Raw genomic sequence first — 27,587 nt, forward strand, 5'->3', positions numbered from 1 at the left:
TTTGAACACGTTACATATGTGGGAGCAACTTCCGTATGAGTTTTCTTTGCTACGCGAGCTCACAGGGACATGGGCGCTTTAAATATTTTTATTTCTTTTTAATTTCATTTATTTTTATACATTATGTGTGTTTTTTTTTTATGTTTTGATCACTTTTATTGCTGTCACAAGGAATGTAAACATCCCCTGTGACAGCAATAGGTGGTGATAGGTACTCTTTATTGAGGGATTAGGGGTCTAAAAGACCCCAAATCCCTCATTTGCACTTCAAAGTATTCAGGTCCCAGAAAACGGTGATTCTGAATACTGTATATTTTTTAAAAACCGGTGCCATTGGCAGCCGAGTAAACCGGAAGTGACGTTACTTCCGTGTTTACAGAGAGAAGACTGTAATGAAGCCGTTTCGTGCCAGTCTGTCTCTAGCTGTCTCCCGGTGGGACGGGAGTCCCGGTAATAGGGGCGGAAGGTGGTTGGAGGGGGGGGGGGATGTCCCCTCCCGCTCCTCCGGGATAAAAACCGAGTGGCTTTTAGCTGCATCAGTTGTTGTCCCTGGAAAGCCGATCGCCCACTCTAAAAAACAGTACTGGGATGATGTCTGCAGCTGCAGGCATCATCCCGGTATAACCCCCTAAAGCCGAGGCCGCATATATGCGTACGCTCGGCGGGAAGGGGTTAAGGCTACTATATGCAGGCGTTGCATACAGAAGATAGACCCATAAGGGTCAATTTACTAAAACTGGAGGTGCAAAATCTGGTGCAGTCGTACATGGTAGCCAATCAGCTTCTAACTTCAGTTTGTTCAAAAAAAAATTTGAATAAAAAAAACTGATTTCTATGCAGAACTGCACCAGATTTTGCACTCTCCAGTTTTAGTAAATCAGCCCCATAGATTTAAGAGAACTAGTTATGTGCTATTTTACCAGGGAGGATCTGCTCAGGTGTACAACAGGTGACATCTGAGATTCTGGTTCATTAGATAAATTAGGAATTGAAAGAACTGTTTTGCTCCTAATTTGTGGAATGTTCCCTGACATACAAAAACCTCCTTTAGACTTACCGGTAATGGTATTTCCATGAATTTTCCAGGATCTTCATATGGACGCTGTCCTGGAAGATTCGTGGAAATACTGATACTGATGAGCCTAACAGAGGTTTTTCCTCATCTTCCAGGTTCGATGGTATCTAAGAGTTCCATCATCAGATGGATCAAAGATAAGATTCTCTGGGCTTATACATTTTAAGGTCAGGTACGCCCCTACTCAGGTTAGAGCCCACTCTACAAGGTCACTGGCCATATTATGGGAAGAAAGAGCGGCAGTTTCATGGGAACAAATTTCGAAGGCTGTCGTCTGGTCCTCATTCCACGTGTTTATCAAGCACTAACATGTTCAAATGCTCACCAGTCAGGACCTGTCCTTCGAAAGGAAAGTTCTGTCCTTGGTGATGAGGAGTAAAATTGTCTATAAATTTCATCCATACCTGTTTGAGAATGGTTTTATATCAGGATATGACAGATGTTATACACGCAAACAAAAACCACTACCACTTGTGAGAGTTAGAAGATGCTGCCAAATAATCTGAATATGGGTATAGCTCTACTCCAATCTACAGGTCAAAACCTTTTACAGGTAAGAATGGACAAATGGTCAACATAAAACAATTGCGACACTAAAAAAAAAAAATCTTTGAATAATGAGCATGTGTCCACCCCTACAAGTATATGGTCCCGCGATTGGCGTTAAATGCTCATCTTTTGCTGTACCTTATTTTGCTTTCCACTATGAGTATAAGGTCACTTTGAGCCACAAAACTTGGCGCATGTGAGCAGCCTACATGAAGGACTTTGGTTTGCACCAAGTCTTTTCTCTCTAACCACTTTCAGACCGGACCATTTTGCTGGTCAAAGACCAGACCACTTTTTGCGATTCGGCACTGCGTCGCTTTAACTGACAATTGAGCGGTCGTGCGACGTGGCTCCCAAACAAAATTGACGTCCTTTTTTTCCCACAAATAGAGATTTCTTTTGGTGGTATTTGATCACCCCTGCGGTTTTTATTTTTTGCGCTATAAACAAAAATAGAGCGACAATTTTGAAAAAAACGCATTATTTTTTACTTTTTGTTATAATAAATATCCCCCAAAAATATATAAAAAAACATTTTTTTCCCTCAGTTTAGGCCGATACGTATTCTTCTACATATTTTTGGTAAAAAAAAAAATCGCAATAAGCGATTATTGATTGGTTTGCGCAAAAGTTATAGCATTTACAAAATAGGGATAGTTTTATAGCATTTTTATTAATAATTTTTTATTATTTTTTTTTTTTTTACTAGTAATGGCGGCGATCAGCGATTTTTATTGTGACTGCGACATTATGGCGGACACATCGGACATTTGTGGGACCATTGTCATTTATACAGTAATCACTGCTATATAAATGACACTGGCAGTGAAGAGGTTAACCAGGGGGTGGCAGTGTAGGGGTTAAGTGTTCCTAGGAGTGTGTTACTAACTGTGGGGGGGTTGGGCTTTCGTTTTGTGAACACTGATCTCTGCTCCAATCACATGGAGCAGAGATCAGCGTCACTAGTTGCTAGGCAGAATGGAGAAATGATGTTTACACGGCATTTCCTCCATTCAGCCGTCCGTGAGACGATCGCGGGTATGCCCACGGCGATCGAGTCCGCGGGTCCCGACCAGCGTGGGAGATTGGACGTACATGTACGCCAATATGCCTGCCCGTGCCATTCTGTCGACGTACATCGTCGTGCGCTGGTCGGGAACCGGTTAAAGTCTAACAAAATAATCTAACATTTTAACTACAGTTAATAGCAGGTATTACTACAACCAGGTTTCAACGTAAAAGAATCCGGTTTGTGTAGGTTAGCAGCAGACACAGTTCTTATTTAACCCAGACACTGATAATAGGGTTTTACTCTTACAATTATAAAAAAAAAAAAAGAAATGTCTGAAAGTGAGAAAAATACATTTCAATAAAGGAAGCAAAAATGTCCAACCTTAAAAAGATGGTTTATTCAGCACAAACAGCTTAAATACATTGTCCCATACAAGTAAGAAAACATTTGATTCATGAACATGATATATCAAAGATTTCATGGACAAGTTGTATAATGGCACAATAAAAAATGAAATGTCTTTAGATATTAAGACAAGAAGAAGTACGCTACATCCTAAGAACAACCCACGTCCTACAAAGACTACGTTATCCACTCAGGGACAGCACTTTTCATATACGTCTCCTCCGCCTTCTAATGATCATGGAGAATCCTTCATTTTAGGTAGCACCATTGAAAAGCATTTGCCAGCTGCTTACCTAGAAACAGGACTACCAAATAAGGTAAAGCTTTTTTAACCCATCTGCTTCCAGAGGGCTTTAGATTATTATTATCCAGCCACGCGTTTCGGGCCCTTTTAAAGGGCTTAAAGGTAGTGTCGAGTGCAGCACTACACTGTGTAATACACTTGATGATTTCACAGCACAGTTTATAAGTAAGGCTTTATAGAAGTGTTACAATACGCAGAGCAATGTTTTTCGGGATGAGAAGATGCTGCTTGATGAGATGGTTGTGAAATGCATTTCAATGTATGACCACATGCTGAGTTACAAACTGTAGCTTATGGGGAAAAAATCACAGTCCGGTCTCTCTTAACTCTCTCTTATGGAGACATCAGGCTCAAGCAGTTGTTGTTTTTTCAGGCAGACCATCTTGATTCTCTCCCTGATGTGTTCTGCTGTGGAGGCCATATCACTTGGACTTCCGAAATACTGTTCACTTCTGCAAGAAACAAAAGGCATTCTTTTTTAAAACCTCAAGCATGCAACTCTAAACTTGATTTTATGTTCACCAATTAGAAGTTTTTCACAGCAGCATGACATTTCACATAAAATGAATAAAAAACAATACAAAACAAGTTTTCTTGGTTTTGGATAATGTGGAAAGGTTTGAATTTTCCTCCTTTGACAAAAGTCGATTGAAAATTCTAATTTTATCGAGCCAGGTGCTGCCAATGGGGCCACCCACAAAATTAATTTCGGTGGCCAATTAGAACACTGAAGTAGTCTCCAAAAGAAGCTAGTCTATCACGGAGGCCTTGTATATGGGCATTTATTTAAATATCATCCTCATCAAAATACACATATAATTACTTTGGAGCAGGGGTGCTCAACCTGTGGCTCTCCAGCTGTTGTGAAACTACAAGTCCCATCATGCCTCTGCTTTTGGGAGTCATGCTTGTACTTTTCAGCCTTGCAATGCATCATGGGACTTGTAGTTCCGCAACAGCTGGAGAGCCACAGATGAGCACCCCTGCTTTAGAGACTTCGACTTGGCACAGTTATTAGATACTCATTAGTTTTACTCTGACACTATCTTATAAACATGCCATTTGAATACTTTATTGCCATTAAAGGCATGGTTTCTTACCAAGTAGTCATGTTTTCATATGTAGAACTAATTGGAACTTATTATAGCAGCAGCCCCCCCCCCCCCTCCAATATTTATCTGAGCCCCATCGGATTCAGCAATGTGCACGAGAGCCTTGGCTATGCAGGGACTCTCCCTCTTTGGCTGAGACAGCCAGTGAGCCAATGAGGAGGGGGGTGGGGCAGAGTAGAGTTGTGGCCATGTGTGTGAATGGACATGCAGAGCAGCGGCTCTGGAATGAGCCTGCTTGGGTTTGCTGTGGGGGCACTTGGCAGGAGGGAGGGGCCAAGAGTACTGACAGGGGACCTGACAAGAGGAGGATCGAGGCTACTCTTTGCAAAACCACTACACAGAGCAGGTAAGTATGACTTTTTTTTAATTATATTTTTTTTAACTTGCTTATATCACTAAGATGTGGTGATAGAGAAAAAAAAATTATTTTTTTTTTAATATATCAATGCATGTTTTGAATCGTATCCACATCAGGATTTGAGTCCTTTTAATGTAATAACATTTCTAACATAATTAAAAATCTTCCTTCTGAAAATACAATGTCCATGAACAGATGCACTGTGCCCTGGCTCCAACTGGGACTAGAGTATTATACATTTTTTTGATACATTTGATTACACTTATTTTATTCTAATGACAGTATTTCTAAGTATTAGGATCTGTAAAACAACAGAGGATAAGTCAGCAAAAATGGTTTTATTTATATTTGATTCTGAAATATGAGTACAGACCAGCACACCAACAAATGAGATGCAAATAAAAATGTGCTTGTATTAAAAACATCTATATTTTGCAGCCACAGTGCAGGGCTGCTGTTAGAAATCACGAAGCCCCAAACAGCGTGCCTAATAGGGCCCCTCCCTGAAAATATAAAACCGATATTTTCACCAAAAATACACTAAAATCATTATTAGCGGTCACACAAAATTCCTGATAAATCTAAAAAATAAAATTGTATTGATTCGATACATTTCTGTGTGAGAACACAGTTTACTATGCTTCAGTTATTAATGAACACAGTACTGATCACTCACTGTTTTCATTCAGAAAAGCAAGGGGACAGTAAATTACATATTTACTGGCCCCTTCCCCAGCTCACCCTATACTGGTAGCGCTGGACGTGGGCACACAGCATGGAGAATCAGATGTGGGCAGGAGAGGCAGGATGATCTGTACAGTGGGGGTGCAATTACAGAAATGATGCCCTATGTGTCTCTCCCTTCAGCAGCTGAAAGCAGGCTGGAGGCAGAAGCGGAGAAACTGTCTTTCAGCTGCTGCAGGGAGAGACACACAGGGCATCATTCCTGTAATTGCACCCATGCAGCACTGATCATCCTCCCTGTCCTGCCCACATCGGATTCCCCCACCCCCGGAAGGACTGGTGGTACCCCTTATCAGCAGGCGTCCTCCTTCATCAGGGTAACAAACTTTTTTTCCCCAGATATAAAATTAATTTTCTATCTGAAACGCATACTTTGGTTTGTGGAATTTCTTTATGCTTGGATCTTCAGTGACTCCACTGCCATGCACCCACCTTACAATATCAGACCCATAAGGAATGAAGTGGGATTGACTTTTAATGCATTGATGCAGAATCCTCAGGCCAAAAATTATTGTAATGGGCTTACAGTTCTTTTAGAGGCTAACTTGATATTTTATTTATTGACAATTCTACACAGAAAAATTACATACCCATCAGGATAAATTACAGGCACTGTTAACCTATCCAGCAACGATTTCCCAACAGCTTCAACTTCATCAAATTGTTCAAAATCCAGCACAGATTCGGGAAGGTCTGGACTTTCTTGTATGATCTGAAAGAAGGAAAAATAAAAAGGTTTGCCAAGTCAATCTGATTGGTTGTAACATTTTCCAATTTACATTATGATGATTTAAAGTGAATCCATTATAAGGCACAGCATCTGTTCGCTTTGATGGAAGCAGTCATTAGCCAGCTTGTGTCAAATGCGAATTCTGAAGAAGCAGCTCAGTGAATAGGTTTGTCATAACTGCTAGTACATGTGCTGCTCTGTCACACACGTTAGACAATGTCTACTACATAAAAGACTTCTCAAAACTCTTGAATGATTCCTTTTAAAATGCACTTATATTTTCTACCTGATAATTGTCTTCACCTATAAAAGCGGTAGTAAACCCTGAAAGACAATAGCATAATGGCTAGTATGCATCGCATACTGTAGGTAATAAACTTTACCTGTAGGTAAAAATCACCAAGCGGGGTATGTAGCCGCTTTAAAGTGGACCTGCTACCCTCCCCAGATGAAACAATCGAAGGGCCTGTTTAGTCTATGGCAGGGATATGCAATTAGCGGACCTCCAGCTGTTGCTAAACTACAAGTCCCATCATGCTTCTGCCTCTGGCTGTCATGCTTGTGGCTCTAAGAGTCTTGCTATACCTCATGGGAATTGTAGTTCTGCAACAGCTGGAGATCCACTAATTGCAGATCCCTGGTCTATGGCAATACAAAACCTGCTTGAAAACAGGTCAGAAAGATGTCAACTACAGGTCAAATGCACCTGTCGATGAGTTCTGAATTACCTCAGAAGAATCTCAAACAAATGTTACACTGATTAGAACAGATTAGGTAGAACCCCAAAGCCTGTGGACATCTTATTCTGAGCTAAAATGAAAAGTCAGAAAATCCAGCTGATCACTTCACTAAGGCCGCCCATACACTGTGAATTACTTTCCTGAAACCATGGGTTCCATGAAAGAAATGTGCACAATTCCCCCATCAAAACAGACAGGGAATCATAAATTGTCTTCTCCTGGTGGGAGGGCAAAGCCACCCCTGCCAGGAGAAGAGTGACTATTGCTAGTGGCTATAGCAGCCTCTTGCGATAATCTGAGGCAAATTCGGCAGGCTGGTTGTACAAAAGTTGATCACTCAATCAATTTGGTACATTCAGCATGCCCATTAACAGTTTGAATCTCAGCCGGTTCCTGCTGAACTGGCCGAGATTCAAACCATGTATGGTTGGCCTTAGAAAACGTGACCTCAAACTGCATAAGATCACGCTAGTCCCATTGAACTGAAAGTCTTTTAATCTAAGTGAACCAATAGCTTTTTCTCTTATTTGAAGTGGCGGGAGAAGATATCAACTGCTGAGGGTCAGACAATTCATGTGGGAGTTCTGGGTCATGCACTTCTATAGAATTTGTAAAATTTGTTCTGTTGCCAATTATGAAAAATGCTCAAAAAAGCCACTGTCTAATATTTGATTGCTATTAAGCATGTACTAATCTTCAGCCAGTTAGTTAGGCAACATACATACTGCAACAGTGTTCAGCAAGCGTACCAAGGACAACAGAGAACAGATTTATGAGTGAATTTGGTACTAGTTAAAGCGGCATTTACCAATAACAACTTGATAAAAACAAATGTTTTTTTTTAGCAAGAAACATACATTCCACATTAAAGCGATTGTAACAGGTACCAATTTCTTTCTTTTATATCTGCCTGCTTTGTGCAATGGTTTTGCACAGAGCAGCCCCAACCATCCTCTTCTTGGGTCCCCCCGCCTGTAATCCTAGCTCCTCCTACACCCCCCTCCCCGCTGAGCGGCCCAATAGTGAGCCACTAGCTGTGGGGGCACTCAAGCATTCACAGAGAAGCCCCAATCATTCTCTTCTTCTGTCCCCCGCTAGTAATCCTAGCTCCGCCTACTTCCCTCCCCCCACTGAGTGCCCCCATAGTGAGCCACTGGCTGTGGGGGTACTCATGCATGCTCGCACCCGAGCTCTGCTCTGCATGTCCATAAGACACAGAGTGGGGCTTGACCCCGCCCCCACTCCTTCCTCACTGGCTGTGATTGACAGCAGTATCTGAGACAATTAAGCTGGAGAGAGCCTATGCTCTTGGGCACATCACTGGATCGTGATTGGGCTCAGTTAAATATGGGGTGGGGGTATTGCGGGTCTAGGGAGTTGCATGCCATTTTTCTACCTTTGGAACCACTTTGATAATTATGCTACCAAAATTAGTGTCTGCTGTAAATTGCCTACAGCATTTGCTCCTGTTTATTTCTTTCCAGAGGCTGCCAATTTGCTGAAGCCCAGAGCTCCTGAACAGTAGTAAATCTTTAGGCTGTCTGCAGATAGGCTTCCAGTGGCTCAGATTTTTGACAGAATGACAAAAATAGAGCGCAAATGAGCTTGTGCAAAGCAGGGTGAGACAGTGTTTTACTGGATTTTAAACACTACGGGCATTTATTTTTAATGTTTTACATAACTATACCTGCAAAAGGGGCCAGCCTGAAATGATCTAGCAGGACTTAAAGTGGTTGTATACCCGCAAGAGAAAAAAAAACCTGTAAGGCAAAGGCATAATGAGCTAGTATGCAGCGCATACTAGCTCATTATGAAATACTTTCCTTAGAACGAGGCGTCGGTATCTAATCCCAGTCCGTGTCAAGGGAGCTGACATTTTGCCCTCGGCGTGTCTTCTGGGTTCGCGGCTCCGGCGCTGTGAGTGACTAGAGCCGTGATAACATCACTCCCACGCATTTGTGCGGGAGTTTTCTTCCCAGCAAGGTTCGGCAGAGTCTGCCGGACATTCAGACGGGTATTCACAGTGAATGCTCCGCTGACGTACAAGTTTAGGAGATATTCATTTTACCTACAGGTAACCCTTATTATAGGCTTACCTGTAGGTAAAAATTTATAATTAGGGTATACAATCGCTTTAAAGTGGTTATAAAGTCTCTAATCACAAATCCTGGACTCCCCTGTGTTATAGAACGATATCCTGTACAGTATCTGTGTTTTAAAAAAATTATGCAACAAAATACCTTATTTCAGACCTCCTGGTGCTCTTCTTCCCCATTCTGAGTACTACACGGTGAGAGGGGTTAAGATTCCCCATTGACATTAGCCAGGAGGAAAGTGGCAGGAGGTCACGTGAGCACACAAGCAGCTCTCTGAAATAAGGTATTTTGCTGCATAATTAAAAAAAAAAAAAAAAAAAAAAAAAAAAAAGATATTGCACATTATATCTTTCTGTAACAGAGGGGCTTCCAGGATTTGGGATTAGGGATTTTAGTGATTTTACAGCCACAGCAGTGGGACAGGAGGGGCTGGGAAGAGATGGCTCACACACAGACGCCAGAGCTGACACACAGGGAGGGAGGAAGAGAGACTGTGGGCTACTGGAGGCACAAACTGACCACGGTATCTTGGATCAGCAGCCATGATTACCGTGGTCAGCGCACTAAGGAGGACACAGGAACAGGCAGGATCATCCAAATGTTTTACAGCATAGAGAAGGACAAAGGACACTGCACAAGCACAATGCTGTAATATATATTTTTTTTATCGGATTATAACCCCTTTAATTTTCTGATTAAAGTTCCACTTTTAGGTTAGAAATGTACTTGCTTCGTGTGAAGTTCCCCAAGTTTGCTGCCGTCAGAATTCCATATTGCACCCATTAACTTTATTTTACAAAAATAAAGTAGCAGCTTGTGTATCAAAAAAAAAAAAAAAAACTGATACATTTTACACAGCTGTATATTTTTTTGATCAGGCTGCAAAATGTAAAAAAAAAAAAAAAAAAAAAAAAATGAACTAGTCAGATCAAAAATTCAAGTAATAAGGTTATATGTGCCCACCATGTAAGCGCTAGAATTAGCTCATGTTTTTGATGAAACAAAAAGCAGACATATGCAAAACCTACACGAACAGCTTATTACTTACATTTTGTGTTTTTACTGTTGCCCTTTAATTATACTTTTATATAGCCTGTCACATGATGTCCACCAGAAACTGTATTAAAAGAGAAGTTTGGGATTAAAAAAACCCAATATTTATATTCACCTAGGTGGATGCAGCATTGATGAATTTATGCCCAGCTGCCGCTACACTGACAACGGAGCAATCATAGACCACCGATCTCTCAGTTCACGCTCTTCAGTGAGCAGAGAGATGATGGCTGTCAGTCACTAGCTCTCTGCTCTGCCCCTTGGCTAACTGGAGCACTGCTCTGTGGAGGGGGTAAGAGCTGTTGGCTCAGGCTCTCAAGGGGACAAGTCAGGATCTCTCCAGAGTCTGGACCAGCTGAACACAGGTCACAGGAGTGCAGAACTATGTGCACTCCTGTGATCCCCTGTAGAAGTAGAGCCAAAAGGCCCTACTTCTCCTTTAACAGCTTTGGTCTGAGTTTAAATTGAATTGAATTTAAAGGGAACTTGTCAGGATAGAAATATGTGAGCTGCCATTGCAGAATTCTTTGTAAAGCTGAATTCCAGGAAAATAGCTAATACTTTAGCAAGTACTGTACACATATTTACTTACTAAAGTATTTGTACTTCTGTTCATCCAGTTATAAAATATACAGCGCACAGCCAGGTGAAGGCACCACTTTGTTACAGTTAGAAACTCTAGATATTGTACTGTATATTTGAGCATCTTTCTCCATCCCCACCAGCTGACTGGACAATCACCAAATCACAGGAAACTAAAGAGGTCATTCCTCTGCTCATACTGCTTTCTGTTCCTATCGGCACATTTGCTCGCAGCAGCATACACCATTGGCCAGGAGTATGACCTGCTCTATATGGATCTACAAGGGGTGCAAGCATCAGACTTCAATACTTATCCTTGCCTCTCAAGTTGTTGAGTCATGGAACAACAATATGCATACTGTATTAGTTATCGTGACAATTTTACTGGCTGCATGCTTGCTACAGGCGAAGCCAGGATGACGTTGACAACTTACACTCTCAAGATCCAGCCAGCAATGGTTATATGGACAGGTTCCCTTTAAATGAAAAAGTTTTCACCAATATGAGTTGAAGCCACTCTGTACCACTTCTGTACAGAAAGAATATTTCCTAATAGATGTTACAGAAAAGTGATGACATTTTGTGTAATAACAATGATTACAGCATGTCCATGTCTATCTAAAAGCCCAAACAACAAAGTACATGCACTTAAAACTATTCTAAAGAAATAATTCAATCCACTCCAAATACTTCAACGCTGCGCTCTTGAAAATGAAAGAACTCTATTGTACAGGCAAGCAAGAATGCTCTACAGAAGTGCACGTGACCTTTAAATTACTGAAGCTACGTGGCTTGGGTCATATGCAAATAGCGCTAACCTTTTCGGCGTTAGAGTGAAAAGCAAGTGCCATTTCCAGCCGGTGAACCCTCTCTTCTGAGGTTATCGTAAACTGCTTCCATACTCTGTTAAGTTTCGGAAGTGTGTCCCCCGATGACCTTGATGTACATCTCAGAGACTGACACAATACAACTGTGGCTTGCAGTAACTGTCGCCCGTAATCATATGTACTCTGTAGAGAGGACCAAAGAAAGAGAAAATTATAGATGAGAAGAAACAGAATTATTTGTTCTTATTTCTACATTTAAGGGGTCAGACACAGATAGTTTGCTTTCCAGATAGAATTAATAGGAGATATTTAGCATGGCCATCTTGTGTTATGATTTAGCAGGCTGGTAAAATAAAAATTGTAGCACGGGAAAAGCGGAATGTCCATATATACTAAGCACCTGTGCTTTCATCTTATTCCGTACTGCAAAAGTGGCAGCTGGAATTTTATTGTTCTAAATATTTTTATTCCTGCTCTCTTCTTTTTATAATTTTGTATTGGAGGAATGTATTTACAACAGAATAAATATTAGAACACACATTGGTCCTTGGCCATTAGATGTCACATACACGCAGGCTTGGGTTTTCAGTTTGGGAGGATGGCAATGTTTTGATAATGTGGAGTAAAGTAGAAAGCGATGAGGGTGCACTTCCCTACGCACCGAAAGGTGTATATATATATATATATATATATATATATATATATATATATATATATATATATATATATATATATATATAATCTTTATTACATTCAATTAAAACCTCATATTAAAAACATACAATTTGTACATGGCCTTCAATTCTACCACTTGTCTTCCATTTAGGGAAGTAGAGGATGTATTGTATGATCGTCCTCTGAGATTTATGTGTGGGTCGACGCATTTTGCGGAAAAATCCACTTCATCAGGACCTCAAATCTCATGTAAAAGTACAACTTGACACTAAGATAAGACTAGAAATTAAAATAAAGATAATATAGTAAGCATTATGTGTAACATTAACATCTTCTGAAGGGAGCGAGAGAAGAGGAAAAAAAAAAAAGAAAGGGGAATTGGGGAAACAGGAATGGGAAAAAAGCAGTTTTGCTTTTCTTCTCCATCCCGTTACCCAATTCCACCCCCCCCCCCTTTTTTTTTTTTGCTTTTCTCTCTCTCTCCCTTTAGGAGATAGCTATAATGTTAAACATGATGCATACTATATTATATGTCATTTATTTTAATTTCTAGTGTTATCTTCATGTCCAGTTGTACTTTTACATGAGACTTGGTCCTGATGAAGCAGATTTTTTTTTCCAGAAAACATGTCGACCCCCCACATCAATTTCAGAGGACGATCATACCATACATCAGGCATATGCAATTAGCGGACCGCCAGCTGTTGCAAAACCACAAGTTCCACCATGCCTCTGCGTGTCATGCTTGTGGCTGTCAGAGTCTTGCTATGCCTCATGGGACTTGTAGTTCTGCAACAGCTGGAGGGCCTGCTAATTGCATATCCCTGCCATACATCCTCTACTTCGCTAAATGGAAGACAAGTGGTAGAATTGAAGTCCATGTACAAATTTTAGGTTTTTAATATGAGGCTTTAATTGAATGTAATAAAGATATGTATTTTTTAAAATATATTTTGTTGTGTACATCTGTCCATTGGAGAGATATTTAAAGTCCCATTTTATTTATTTTGTACTCATATGATTTGGCTCAGGAATGAGACCCTCCACTGGCACCATTATTAATATAAGCACCACTCCCACATATACAATATCTTGATTATCTAAAACGTAACCTTTATTATAAATCATAAAAGGTATGTAAATTACCATAACATGTGTCCCTATAGGGAGAGATCAATGCTGCTTTATATAAACCAAAGTTCTATCTCTTATCTTATGTGGTAATATTTACATCTACCAAGTTAATTAGTGAAACTTCTCTTATTATACAAATATAGACAATATGAGGGCTATTCTATCCTCTTACATTCAATATAGGGGATCCAGGCTATTTAGAGGATAAGTAACATTACATGTGTGTATTTTATGATATATAATAAAGGTTACATTTAGATAAGTGGCTGTTTGGTGCATAGGGAAGCGCACCCTCGTCTAGTTCTAATGTGGAGTAAAGCCACATAAACATGGGACGAACATAACGATTTCTAGCAGGTGATGTCTCAAATCAAGTTGAAATAGTATACGTTTTACAGATAAAACCCCTTATCCAACTGCCTGGCCTGCCAAAGGAGTGTGCATATTCTTTACTGCTCCTTAAAAGAGAAGTATGGCCAAAGCTACTTTTAACTATTGCCCACCATCATTTGATGGGACAAAACCATGCCAGGCTTGGGAAGAATACCAACAATAACATCAGGACTCACACTGCTGCCTAACGGACAGCTGGCTCTACCTTTCCGTGTGTGGCTGAGAGCCAAAGCTAGCCATGCCTGTTCCCTCCCCAGCCCAGTGCTCCAGTGAGTGCTGGAGGAGCATGAACTACCACCTCTCTCCACTTAGAGCAGACTGAGAACCGAGCAGTCAGCCATAATTGGACAGCTCTTGGTGTTAGTTGGAGTGGGACAGCTGCAGAATCAAGGCGCGTATGGATGTTAGTTTCACAAAAGCCCATACTTATTTAAACAAAGCAGAAAAGAAGGCTCTTCTAACTGCAGTAATAAAACACTTTAATGACAAGGGAGGCTTAAAAACAGTTACAAGATGGAAGTAAAATACAAGCACATCAATGAATCCATAACATCCAGCGGGATGCCTCCTGGGAGTAAACACAGTTGCAGGTAGAAGTTCCAGCCAACCAGCGGTGGGAAACACTGTCTCTGGTCTAAGATGGAGTGCCGTGCTGCCAGGACTTGGTCTAAATGCACCGAAACATGTCCCGCACACTGCGACGTCACGTCCGATTGCCTGGGTTACATGCTTGTCCTGACATCACGGCTCTCCAACTTGGATTAGAGACAGTTTTTGCCACCGCTGGTTGGCTGGATCTTCCACCTACAGCTGTCTTTACTCCCAGGAGGCAACCCGCTGGATGTTATGGATTAATTGATATGCCTGTTTTTCACTTCCATTTTGTGTTTTTAACCTTTAGTTGTCATTAAAGTGTTTTATTACTGCACTTAGGAGTGCCTTCTTTTCTCCTTTGTTTTTCCTACAGTGTGCTTCCCTCTACTGAAGTGCTGCTGTGGTGCATTAGTCACTTTTTAAGAAGCAGTCATGTACTGTTTGTTAAAGTCTCCTTGATATCCAGAGCACCCTATTTTCCACACTCCCCATACTTATTTAACAAAAGAGGCAGGCCACGTCCTTTGAGATGAAAAAGTGGGTTGTTAGACTGGTCTGCAGTGCATAATGACCAGGCATAAACCTAGCCCATAGGTAGAGACAAAGCTCAATGAGTTTGGGTTTTGTGCTAGAAGTGAGGACGTGTAACTGCTTTCTTTCTTAAGAAGGCAATGCTGTACCTCAAAGTATTTTACAGGTGGAGTTTTATACAGTGACCCTAATAGTTGTATTGCTCTTCTGGACTCACAAGCCCCTACACTATAGAGCCAGTAAAGCCATATCTTGCACTGATGAGGGCTAACAAGCCTGTAACAGCTGTATGCAAGTCGACAATACTAGCTCTTTAAAATATGGCTATATCGGTGCTATGCTATTTGCATACACGGATTGCTAAAAGGGGCAACAATAAATAATTCGCATGACTCTTCTCTCTTACCCAAAAACAGAAACTGACCTCCTTATTTTTAGCTTTTGTGAATTTACCAGCCTCATGCAGGCCAAGCAGAAAGGATTCTTCTGTGAAAAATGTATCATTTTGTAAGAAGGAGTTTACATTGTTCCTGGCACTGTGTTGCCTGCCTTCTTCCTTGTTAGTGTGGTCCTTTCTGCCCATTGGTGCCAAGGCTACATAAACAAGGGAAGGAGTTAAGAGGTGTGGAGGCTTCTGAAAGGACCTTGTAAATGGATATGGGACTATGTCTTCCCCTTCAGTGGGCATCTCCATTATAGGGCTAGAAAATATAGTAGAAAATGCTCTCTTTCAAGGTGCCAAACCTCCATATCCATTACAGGGATATCCCTCCATTATTTCAACTGTCTTTGAGTATAATAATCTGTACTAGGGTGCCACACTCCTGGAAAACTTACATAATTAGTCCACCTCAGAATTTACATTTGAGTTCTTGTAGTAACCATGTTATAGCACTTTTTTTTTGTAAACCTAAGATTTGGACTGAAAGATTCTTCAAAGCACTCTTCTACCTGGTTCTGTGTTTTAGTGTGTAATGTAGTTGAGCAATGTTAAAACACAGCAGAGCCCATGGTGCAAAATGAAAGTTGGAGGAAGGAAGGCAACTTAAGGCAGGAGTGGCGCTGGTAAGGTAACTGAGGGTTCGGATGGAGAGGTAGTCTGTAGGGTTCAAGACTCATCCTTCCTGGGCAACTCAGCTACTGTTACTGGCCCTTGGCTGTGGCTGGCTTAGGACCCTTTCTAGGTACCCACAAATTAGCAAGGCCTTACAAATGTTCATGTGTGACATATGGCTTCTGCCCTTGACTTATGACAAAGTGTGTCATGGACCCTGTATGTGTAATGGACAGGAGCAGTGGTGGTCAGGTGACTGAGGCCTCTGGTGAAGAGGTTTTACGCTTCCACTCCTGAAATGCAGAACTTAAACTATAGAAATGTTAGTTATAGTTTAAATGTATTATTTAAACAAAAGTAAACTTCTCTTTAAGCACACAACCGAATGACAACAAAGGGGGGTAAGTTGTCAAGAACCAATTCAACACTAGTATAAAGTCTAAACAGCAGTTACCTGGGCTACATCCACAAATTTTCGGTGCTTTTCTATTAAAATCTTTGTTTCTTGACTGTCGTCTCCCAGTCTCACGTGCGTCTTTAACAAGGCATCTAGTAATTCATTTAACCAGTCTACCGCCTAAATAAGATCAATAAGCAATTTTAATACAGCAGATTACATCTGTCTATGACTTGTAAAATCTTCAATGGCACTGTTGGCATGCAAAAAGTATTATGACAATATAAAATATTACAAGCTTTTAATGAACAAAAAAACAGCCTCCTATAGAAATATTTTTTTTTTTCTAGCCAGAAATAGAAAAGTGTCAGCTGGAAACGGATTGGGCAATATCTGTACACTTGCATGTTGACTCCGTTAGAATGGACTACTCTTCCCTAGTTCAAGATTTTTGGGATGCAAAAACTTATTTTTACTTTTTCTGCACATATTTGTCAAAGTTGCCAAATTGACTTCTTTCAACAAACAAAACAAAGACATGCACACCCAGCAAATTCTGCTTATGCGGGATGAATTTAACACACAGCTTTTATAGGTAAAAAGAAACTTCAGCAGTTATTTTAGTAGACCCACTTGCAAAAGAAAAAACTAATAAAAAACACTTATTTTCATTTTCACATATATTTGGGTTGCTGAGGAAATGTTAGCTTGCTCTTTTTTTTTTTTTTTTACCATAATAAAGCGGAATTACAAATTGTGATCTTTACGGTGAGACCCCAACAAGTGATATATCTAAAAACTTCACTACCGGCAACTCTTCTTGAGGCCCCGTTAATTTCTATGGGAGAGCTCTTCTGTGCTAGACCTCTGAAGACTGCTATGAGTATGGCACTCCCATAGGAACAAATCATTTCACGGTACTAAAAAGAATTGTCAGGGATGTTTCCAGAGGAAAGGCCATGCGGTGCTGGGTGGGGATGAACAGTTAAATTCTCTGGAATATAGAGGACAGCATGTATGTAATGTTGTGGGGAACTCCTTAAAGAACAACTTGTACAGGTACAGTTGTCTTTAATGCAACTTTTAACACAAATCTGGGAATGTAGACCATGATTATTTAAGGAATGCTATCACTTTAAGCAAGTTGATAGTGACATTTAGCTTCAGCATTACTTGAATCTTGTTGAAAGCTGGCTAGCAGCCTGTAGCGTTAATAAAAACTTTACTAATGCCTTGTAAAAACATATTGTACACACTGTTCTAATCAGTCTAAGGGCCCATTCACACTAGGAACTGCATGTAAATCGCACAGGAATGATGTGCTGTTCCTGTGCAATTCACATGCAGTTGTGTGCAGTGCGATTTCAGCCCCATTGCATAGTATCATGTTACTTATGTTTGGGGTGTTATTTACTTTGAATTGACCCCAACAGCAGGTCGCAAGGGCAATGCAATTGGAATGCAATGCGGGAAGCCGAACAGGAATGCGGGTCTCCGGCACTGCAGTGTAGGGTGTATGGGCTCCTTAAGCACATATGTACAAGACTTTATAGGCATAAGCATTTCACAAACAGTGAGCGTTGTTATGTATATATAAATTTAGGCAAGGGTTAGATTTACCATAAGAATGCACCTATAGATAGGGAGCAGAGGCAAAGAGGTGGCTTTTCCCTTTAAAATTAGTGGCCACAGTTTTTCACCATCATCAGCACTCCTCTCAGAAAGGGGACATACTCATATTACAATCTTCTGAGTAAGGATGAGCTCAGGCGTGTTTGCATGGTCCACGTGCAGAGCCCGCCAGGAAGTTGGTGCAGCGCAGCGCTAATCACAGGCAGTGAGACATTGCCCAATGGGTGGCTGCAGAGATCGGGCAACGTCTCACTGCCTGTGATTAGCGCATGGAAGATTTCATGCCCTTAGGAATTGGACCCTTGTCCTCCTGTCCTAGCTGTCAAAGTAGGAGTATTACAAAGCTCACTTTCAGTATCAAAAATCCCAACTGGACAATGAAAACAGGTTCTGTACTTTTATTATTGCATTTGGATTTTCATTTATAACTTTGGGTTTAGAATTTTCTTTTTCCATGTGGATATCTCATGCATTATTGAAATAATTCTACCCTGACTACTTTCAGTCTAGCCTGCTTCAGTTGCTCAATAAATTGCATCTTCTCTGTTCCACACGAAGAATTGTACTTTCAAAAATGGAAAGAGGGATTATTATAAACTATTACCATTCATATATTTAGCATCAGTCAATCATTTAACATGGAATATAAATTGGCAGACAGTACAGAGAGTGCCTATCGTCTCAGCAAGGAACAGGAAAAGAACTAATAGTCTTTTGGAAAAAGCTAATGTTATTTATTTGCATGAGCCATTAGATGTGGTCCTGTATTTCAGAAACACTAAACTAAAGATAAACACTGCAACCAATCCAAAATCATACTGGATTGTTTTTCTTTCTTCTAATGGAAGCTACAATCTCAAATGCTTATAGTCAGCCCCACCTAAAATCAATAGTACATTATCTCTATGCATTACCTGAGGCCAGTCACTTCACTGGGTATATGTAAGGGTTCACAACCACTTCAAAGAACAACTTGTACAGGTACAGTTGTCTTTAATGCACCCTTTAACACAAGTTTGGGAGTATTAGAGGAGTGCGGTCTGTCATTTTTAGCAAGCTGATAGAAAGCTTTCAGTTAGCTTAGCACTACTCATAACTTGTTGAAAGCATGCTAGCAGCTTGTAGCTTCCCCTAAAAACTTTACTAATGGCTTGAAAAAAACCTATTGTACACACTGTTCTAATCAGGCTAAAGCTCATATGTACAAGATGTTATAGGCATGAGCACTTCATAAACAGTGAGGGCAGCAGAGGCCAAGAGGTGGCTTTTCCCTTTACAATTATTGGCCACATTTTTTCCCCCCATCATCTTCAGGAATAGTCTTCTCAGAAAGGGGACATACTCATTTTAGAATCTTCTAAGCCAGGTTAGGACCTGAAAACGAAGGTAATATCAAGTGTCACATGAGTGATCCTAGCAGACCTTGGGAGGTGCACTAGGGAGGGGGCTGGGACAGTTTATGTTAAAATGTGAACATGCAGTTTAGTTTTTTTTGTAGAAAAAGCTAATGTTGTGTATTTGTAGGAGCCATTAGATATGATCCTAAAGTAAAGAGAAAAACTGCAACCAATCCAAAATCATATTGGATTGTAGTAAGTAAACTGCTGTATTTTTTTCTTCTGACCTGCAAAGTAAAAGCACATTGTGCTAGTATGCATCGCATACTAGCACATTATGTGAAACTTACCTGCAAACTAAGCCCTCCCAACAGTGTCTTGTCACTGCTGGAGGCCGCATCCATCTTCACTAGTCTTACTTTCGGATCCACGGACTTCGGCTGCACGGCTGGCCAGAGCCGCGTGACGTCACTCCCGCGCATGTGCACAGGAGCCACCAGTCCCAGCACAGGGCTTTGAAGGAAAGGCATAGGTGGCCGTTCCTGCAGAGTGCATGCGCCAATGACATAATCGGCTGCATATACAGTAACTATGTCCTAAATGGTGCACATTTAGGCTGGATTCACATATATGCATTTTTAGCGCTTTTTGCATTTTGAAGATTTGCACTACAGAACGTGTTCCATAGGAAATGATGCTAGATGGACTGTAGTGCAAATCTCCAAATTGATAAAAGCACTAAAAATGCATAGGTGTGAATCAGGCCTTAAAGTGGTTGTAAACCCTTACAACCAACTTTGACCTACAGGTAAGCCTAGATCAGTGATGGTGAACCTTGGCACCCCAGAGGTTTTGGAACTACATTTCCCATGATGCTCAAGTACACTGCAGATTGGACGAGCATCATGGGAAATGTAGTTCCCAAACATCTGGGGTGCAGAGGTTCCCCATCACTGGCCTAGATTAAGGCTTACCTGTAGGTCCAAGAAATATCTTCTAAACCTATACGGTTTAGGAGATATTTACACGAAGACAGCCACCACTGTCTACGGCACATGCGCACCGGGGCAGGCTGCGGCGATATGCCGCGAGTGTCTGCTCCCGCGCGCATGCGAGTGACGTCACCGCGGCTCACAGCGCCGGAGCCGTGAGACCCGGACGTCGCTTCGGGATCCATGGCAGCGGCGAAGAGGAAGACGGAGGACCGCTTTGGGGGCTTCGTTCTCAGGTAATTTATTCATAATGAGCTAGTATGCTTACTAGCTCATTATGCCTTTGCCTTACAGGGTGTGCTTTTAAAAAAAATATATTTTTGCCTTTACTTCCTCTTTAAGAGATCTTTACAGTACCTAAAGGTAAGCCTTATTATAGGCTTGAAAAAATAGGAAAAGCCTATAAGCTGCGCACCCTGTACAATAATCAACGTGAATAAGTGTGTTCAATAACTTTTTGGGAGCAGCTGGTAGTGAGACCAAAAAGTCTAATAACGTGTTAAAGAAATCAAATAAATTTCATACCGCGCTCTAAGTACTCAAATATACATACAAAAAATGCAAAATCATAAGTGAAATTCATAAAAAACATATATGCTAAAACACTAAAATAAATGTCCATATCGTTTCCAAAGAAATTTGAAATCAAATTAAGCGTCCGTGAACCACCACCATTAATCTTCTATCAATGTGAGTGATGAGAATACGTCTTCCACCACCTCCAGGCAAACAATCTACTCAGAGGAGTAGATTGAGTTGACACCCATTAATGGAAGTATGTCTTATTAAGGGAGACTGGTCCACAGGCTGATATGCTCCAATGATCGATCAGAGAAGATTAGCACCCATTACAGGTGGTCAGATCAAGCGCAGATACCAATGGAAGTGTGCCTTCTAAAGGGAGACTGGTCCACGACCTAATATAATCCAAAGCATGTTTTTTGATTCGGACAAAGTGATTTTACTATGTTTTATGCTGATGCTTCTTATGGAATAAAGGGCTTTTTAAACTACGCAGTGAGGAGCCCCTTCTTGTTATCTTTTAAACATATGACCAGAGTATATCGGGCCGTGGGCCAGTCTCCCTTTAGAAGGCCCACTTCCATTGGTATCTGCGTTTGATCTGACCACCTGTTTGGGTGCTGGTCTAATCTGGTCGATCATTGGAGCATATCGGGCTGTGGACCAGTCTCCCTTCATAAGACATACTTCCATTGGTATCTGCGCCTGGTTTGACTACCTGTAATGGGTGTCAACTCCTTCTGTTGAGTAGATTATTTGCCCGGTGGTGGAAGACGTTTCTCACCCAGATCGAAGGGATTCTCATCACTCTCATTATAGACTTGCCTATAGGTACAACAAATTAAGCTTCGTTTTAAGACAAGCTTAACATATTGTGCTAGTATGAGATGCATACTAGCACATTATGACATTACCTTGCAGGATAAGAATAAAAAAAAAAAAAAAAAAAGTCAAGCGGTTTACAACCGCTTTATGATGACTAGGGAAGTTGTTTAGTGAGAAACCCCCACCAGAATGCTCTGTTCCACACAACTGCTTGGACCCTGCAAAACAAAATGAAGGTGTGGCAAGTGTGCCACATCCTTCTTAAGTCGTAGTAAAGTAGTTTTTTTTTCTTGTACCTACAGGTAAAGACTGTCATCAGGCTTAGCTGTAGGTACAGTAAATATCTTCTAAACTTTCACTCTTTAGGAAATATTCACACTGCATGCAGCCAGTGACGTCACCGTCTCATGCACTCTAAAGGGACGATGTACCAATGGCGTCTCTTCAGAGCTCCGTGCCGGGGCCATAATTCCCATGCGAATCCATGGACGGGACTACATCACAGCTTGGCCAATCAGATTGCTAGAGCACGTGAATCCAGAAGGAAGACTGGGTGAAGATGGAAGCCCTATCAGTGGTGACAGCGTGCAGCTGGAGGGCTTCATTCTAAGGTAAGTATTCATAATGTGCTAGTATGTGATGCAGCAAATTATGCCATTGTCTTGCAGGTAATCTTTTTTTTTTAAAACCTGAGATTTACTAGCGCTTTAAGGGCCTATGAAGCACATAACACTGCAGGGAAATGTCACAAGATGCTGCGGGTGGTCCAAATCACTGGTATCCCCCTGAAATACTGGCACAATGAGTGGAGTACATGTTTGGGTCACTGTACTTTATTAAATTTTACAAACAGCTTCTATTTAATAGCCTTAAAAAAGGGCAATAATGTGCAGCAATCAGTTTGATTTTAGCTTGCACTTATCAGACCAATAAATATTGACTTCACTAATAGAGATGATTTCAATTAATCAAGACCTTGTTCCCTATTGCTGCTTGCAGGTTCCATTTATTTCATTCCTCATTGTAAAGGCATTATTGTAAACGCAGAAGGTTTCTATGCATTAAGATAAAAAGCCTTCTGTGTGCAACAGCCCCCCAATCCCCCTTAGCACTTACCTGAGGTCCCTCTCTGTCCAGCGATGTCCATGACAGGGACGTGCGGTGAGGTCAGTGGCTGGTGAGGCACTGGCTAGTATCAGAGCCAGATACCACAGGTTACATACGCTGCGACCATTAGAACGAGAGCAATAATTGACATGTTAGGTATCTATTTAATCGAGGGAACATCTTTCATACGGTAGTATACAAAAAATCAGGCTAGCATTAGTGGGGTTTTTGTGATTCAGGAAACTGTTTCTTTCCCCAAAAAAAAAACATGTTTTGACAAATTGCTACGCAAATACCCTTTCACATAAAACGTTGCAACAACCACCATTTTATTTCCTAGGGTGTCTGTTAAAACAAATATAAATATATATAAATATATATATATATATATCATTTTTTACATACAGGAGAGAAGTGTCAGGATTGGCCTGGATGGCAAGGGGTTAATTATCATAAGTAGGCTATATACAAATAATTATTATATATTGTTTTTAAGGTAATGTACTATATTCAAAAACTGTACTCAAGCAGGTGGCTTAACAGACAAATTACTACCATTTTTATAAAATTACTGAAAAAGTTATAACTTCCAACCAGTAATTTCACAGTAAATAGATAAATAGTAAACGATTATATTGTAACACATAGAATAATAATAAATGATTCAGCTTGATTAAAACAGTACCTTGTTTAGCAGCAGAAGATTCTCCCTTTTAACTGTGTGAGAAAAGCATGGGATTATGGGTAAATCTTATTCCCATAAACCCATGTTTTTTTTTTTGCTAGTTAAGAGGGCTGGGCTGGAAGGGAGTAGGTGTCTTTTAGACACATGCCCCCTTCTGTGACACTGCAGTGAGAGGACAGCCTCTACTGCAGCATTTTTATTGGACAGCTGGGGCCGGGTCTCTGTGTCTGAATGGACACAGGGCGCTGTGACTCGGCTTGGGTGCTCAGCCTGCTCTGTGCAAATCCCCTCCACAGAGAAGGCAAGTATGACAGGTTTCTTATTTTTATAGGGAAAAAACAACAACTTTACAATCATTTTAGCCGTTTCCGGACCAGCCACCGCAGTTTTACTGCGACAGGCTGGCTCCCCTGCATGAAATCACGTTACTGTACGTGATCTTGCGGGGTCCGGATAGTAGGCACGCGCTCGTGCTTGCTGCACAGCGAGGGTGTTGATGACGCAATGACCGCCGGCCACGAGCGTTCGTGACCAGAAGACACAGAATAGGGACAAGTGTGTGTAAACTAGGGTGCCCACGTGTCCCGGATTGCCCGGAATTGTCCCTTATTTCAGATTTCTGTCCCGTGTCCCGGGCACCTTCATTCCGGGACAATACAGTGTCCCGGAATGAAAAAAAAAAAAAAAACACCGCCAGCAAGCTGAGCCAGTCATTTACACAGCGCCATGCCAGCAGTCCGCCCCCCCTTATCATTACACACTAGTACAACACTACACAGTAAGACATCAAACATCTGGTTGCTAGGCTAGGGCCACCCCGTGTCTAGCAACCAGTGACGTCGGCTGATGGCCAGCTGACACGTGGGCGACTGCAGTCAGTGTGGGCACCCAGTAGACGGCTGAGCAGCGAGCCTCTGAAAGAGAGAGCAGCCAGCCACAGACAGACAGACACCACACCACCAGACCAGACAGAGCACGCTCCCTTACTGCTGGTAAGGATCATCCAGCCCAGCCTGTGCTGTCGGTGCGGCTGTTTTCCGGTCCCGAATCCCGCTCGCAGTACATTGCAGCAGCCAGTGATATCCCCAACTGCCTGAGGTGGCCCCCCCCCACACTGACCCGCTGAGAAACAGGTAAGTGCTGGGCAGCGTTTAATGGGGCACAGTAGCGGCAATTGACGGGCACACCGACAGCATCTGGTGATGGGGCACAGTAGCAACAATTCATGGGCACACTGGCACCATCTAATGGGGCACAGAAGCGACAACTGATTGGCACACTGGCAGCATTTAAAGAGGAAGTAAACCCCACCAAAAAAATTCTAATTTTCAAATGTTTGTATAATAATTAATATCAGCATTCATAATATCTATAAATCTTCCAAAAACGAGCGTTAGAATTACCTTTTTGAGAAGTTTTATAAAGCACAGTCTTCCGGGTATCGCCTGCGCCATTTTTACTGCTGATTTTAGAATCCTTTGAGGACGTCATTTCCGCCCTTAGTTTGACTCCCTCACGAAATCTCGCACATGCGCCGTAGCGTCGTAACCAACCCTCAATCAGGAAGAGCAGGCTGATATCTACATCGCGAGACTTCTCCTCTGTGGCGTTCTGAGGAGAATCTCACGTACATTCCAATTCTGACAAGCAGGAAAAACACACGCGGCATAGGATACATGCCGCGCTTGAAAGTCCATACTGCGCAATCGCGCATGACGTCATGGACTATAAAACGGCGATTTTTATGAAAAGTAAACAAGTAAGTGCACTTTCTCAGGCAGCGATCAGCTGCCTGAGAAAAGTATTATCTGACAAGCTAAAGATGTATCTGAGGGTTTAATGGGCACAGTAGCGACAATTCATGGGTACACTGGCAGCATCTAATGGGGCACAGTAGCGGCAAATGATTGGCACACTGGCAGCATCTAATGGGGCACAGTTGCGACAATTCATGGGCACATTGGCATCATCGAATGGGGCACAGTAGCAACAATTGATGGACACACTGACAGCATCTGGTGATGGGGCACAGTAGCGACAATTCATGGACACACTGGCAACATCTGATGGGGCACAGTGGTGACAACTGATCGGCACACTGGCAGCATCTATGACATCATGACACTAATGAAGGAGAAGATGATACAAGCGAGGGACAGTAAAGAAGCCGACAAGTGAGGGTATATGAAGGTAACACAGTGGAACTACACCCTAGTGTAAACACACACACTTCCCTGTTCTGTTCTGATAGGAGTGACATATCGTGTGTTCCTATTAGCTAGGAACCACAATCTGTTACGTCCTGTAGTTAGTCTCTCCCCCTTTAGTTAGAATCACCTCCCAGGGAACATAGTTCACCCCTTCACTGTATCGCACTGATTGCTATATTAATGCCAATATTCCAAAAATGTTGTCCGATGTGTCCGCCATGTCGCAGTCATGATAAAAAAAAAAAAAAAAAAAAAATCGCAGATTGCCTCCATTACTAGTAAAAAATTTTTTTATAAAAATGCTATAAATCTATCCCCTATTTTGTAGACGCTATAACTTTTGCGCAAACCATTCAATATACGCTTATTGTGATTTTTTTTACCAAAAATATGTAGAAGAATACATAGGGGCCCAAACTGAGGAAAAAAATAGTTTTTTTATTCATTTTGGGGGATATTTATTATAGCAAAAAGTAAAAAATAATGTGTTTTTTCCAAATTGTGGCTCCTTTATTGTTTAGAGTGCAAAAAATAAAATACGCAGAGGCGTTTAAATACCACCAAAAGAAAGCTCTATTTGTGGGAAAAAAAGGAGGTCAGTTTGGGTACAGCATTGCATGACCCCGCAATTGTCAGTTAAAGCGACGCAGTGCCGAATCGCAAAAAGTGCTCTGGTCAGGAAGGGGGTAAACTCTTCCGGGGCTGAAGTGGTTAAAGGAGATTTTTTTTTTATATTAACAAAACATTCCCCATTCTCATTGTTGGCCCCTTTGTTTCCAAATACGCCTCTATATACTTGCTGTAGCTGCTCCCCTTTAAAGCCCAAATTATGGGAGTTCCTGTGGGGGAGGTATAGTCAGGACACGTAGAGTTGCAGCTCTGTGTAAAATATCTGCTGATGTCCTGTATGAAGTAAAAGCAGCCACAGATACTCTACACAGAGCGGCAGATATGTGTTATCTTTTATGGTTATGAATAAACAAACAGGGTTGCTTGTTCATTCATAATACTGACAGATCACTTATAGCTGCTTCTAACACATAGCACAGCCCTGTTGCAGTGCTGTGTCAGCTTTCACTTTTATGAATTATATGATCAGATACCACATGCAACACAGCCTTGACAGAGCAGATTGCTAATTAATTAAACCAAAACATCACTCAGATTTGAGATGACGTGATCACTAGCTTGGGCTGTGATTGTGTAAAAACAGCCACTAATAGACACACAGCGCTGGTCTTCAGAATGGCCCCTGCTTCCAGTGACCAGATAGGCAAGAGGCAGATTTGCAACTGACCTAACGGCATTGCTGGATTTAGGGCATGGGGCTGTCACCTGTTGGACCACGCTTCTTAGAAACTAAGGGACAGATGTAAAAAAGGCTAAGTGCTATATGCCTTTGGTCCCTTGAGGGTTAAATAACGAGAAACATTTTTAACCGTTTGCTGACCAGCCGCCGTCATTATACTGTGGCAGGTCGGCACGTTCCCACGAGCCGTCATAGCAATACATGGACTCTTGGAACACCAGTTTGTACCCCGGAGCTACTGAGGAAATCCCCCATTCGTCTCAACACTCTTCCTGCCAGATCTTTGAGAACTGTGGAAGAATGCCCCTATTTGATTGAACCTGACGGTGGAATCCCCCGTGACTGCCTAGAGGCTGATGCCTCTGGCACAGGAGGAGGAGCTTTAAAATTAAAATACATTTACTCCTTTTCTTAAATGGCAAAGGGGTGCTTTCCACTAGAATTTATTTGGATGTATTATACAAAACATCCCCAAATAGCCGTTTCACCGCAAAAAGGAAGACTAGCCAGGAGCTTCTTACAAGGCACGTAGCGAAGGGCACAAGGCCAGAAGGATAGACTCTCTCATAGCAACTACTGGAAATATAAAGCTGCCTCCTGGGT

General features: G+C 41.6%; 1 protein-coding gene across 2 annotated transcripts in view; it reads right to left on the bottom strand.

Annotated features, from left to right (window-relative positions):
* Positions 1-3,011: 3,011 nt before the first annotated feature.
* The window catches only part of SESTD1 (SEC14 and spectrin domain containing 1), a 228,202-nt gene continuing 203,626 nt past the window's right edge, over positions 3,012-27,587 (bottom strand). For both annotated transcript variants that reach the window (XM_077448108.1, XM_077448109.1), the window contains exons 15-18: positions 16,423-16,545; positions 11,579-11,770; positions 6,150-6,271; positions 3,012-3,797 (exon numbers count right to left, since the gene is read on the bottom strand). In XM_077448108.1, the coding sequence (XP_077304234.1) occupies positions 3,668-3,797; positions 6,150-6,271; positions 11,579-11,770; positions 16,423-16,545 (567 nt within the window). In that variant the 3' untranslated portion in view covers positions 3,012-3,667. The remainder of the gene's footprint in view (positions 3,798-6,149; positions 6,272-11,578; positions 11,771-16,422; positions 16,546-27,587) is intronic.

The sequence above is a fragment of the Lithobates pipiens genome, unplaced genomic scaffold (genome assembly GCF_037356315.1).
Source record: "Lithobates pipiens isolate NorthernLeopardFrog02 unplaced genomic scaffold, aLitPip1_a1.2 Scaffold_22, whole genome shotgun sequence".
In the NCBI taxonomy this organism is placed as follows: Eukaryota; Metazoa; Chordata; class Amphibia; order Anura; family Ranidae; genus Lithobates; species Lithobates pipiens.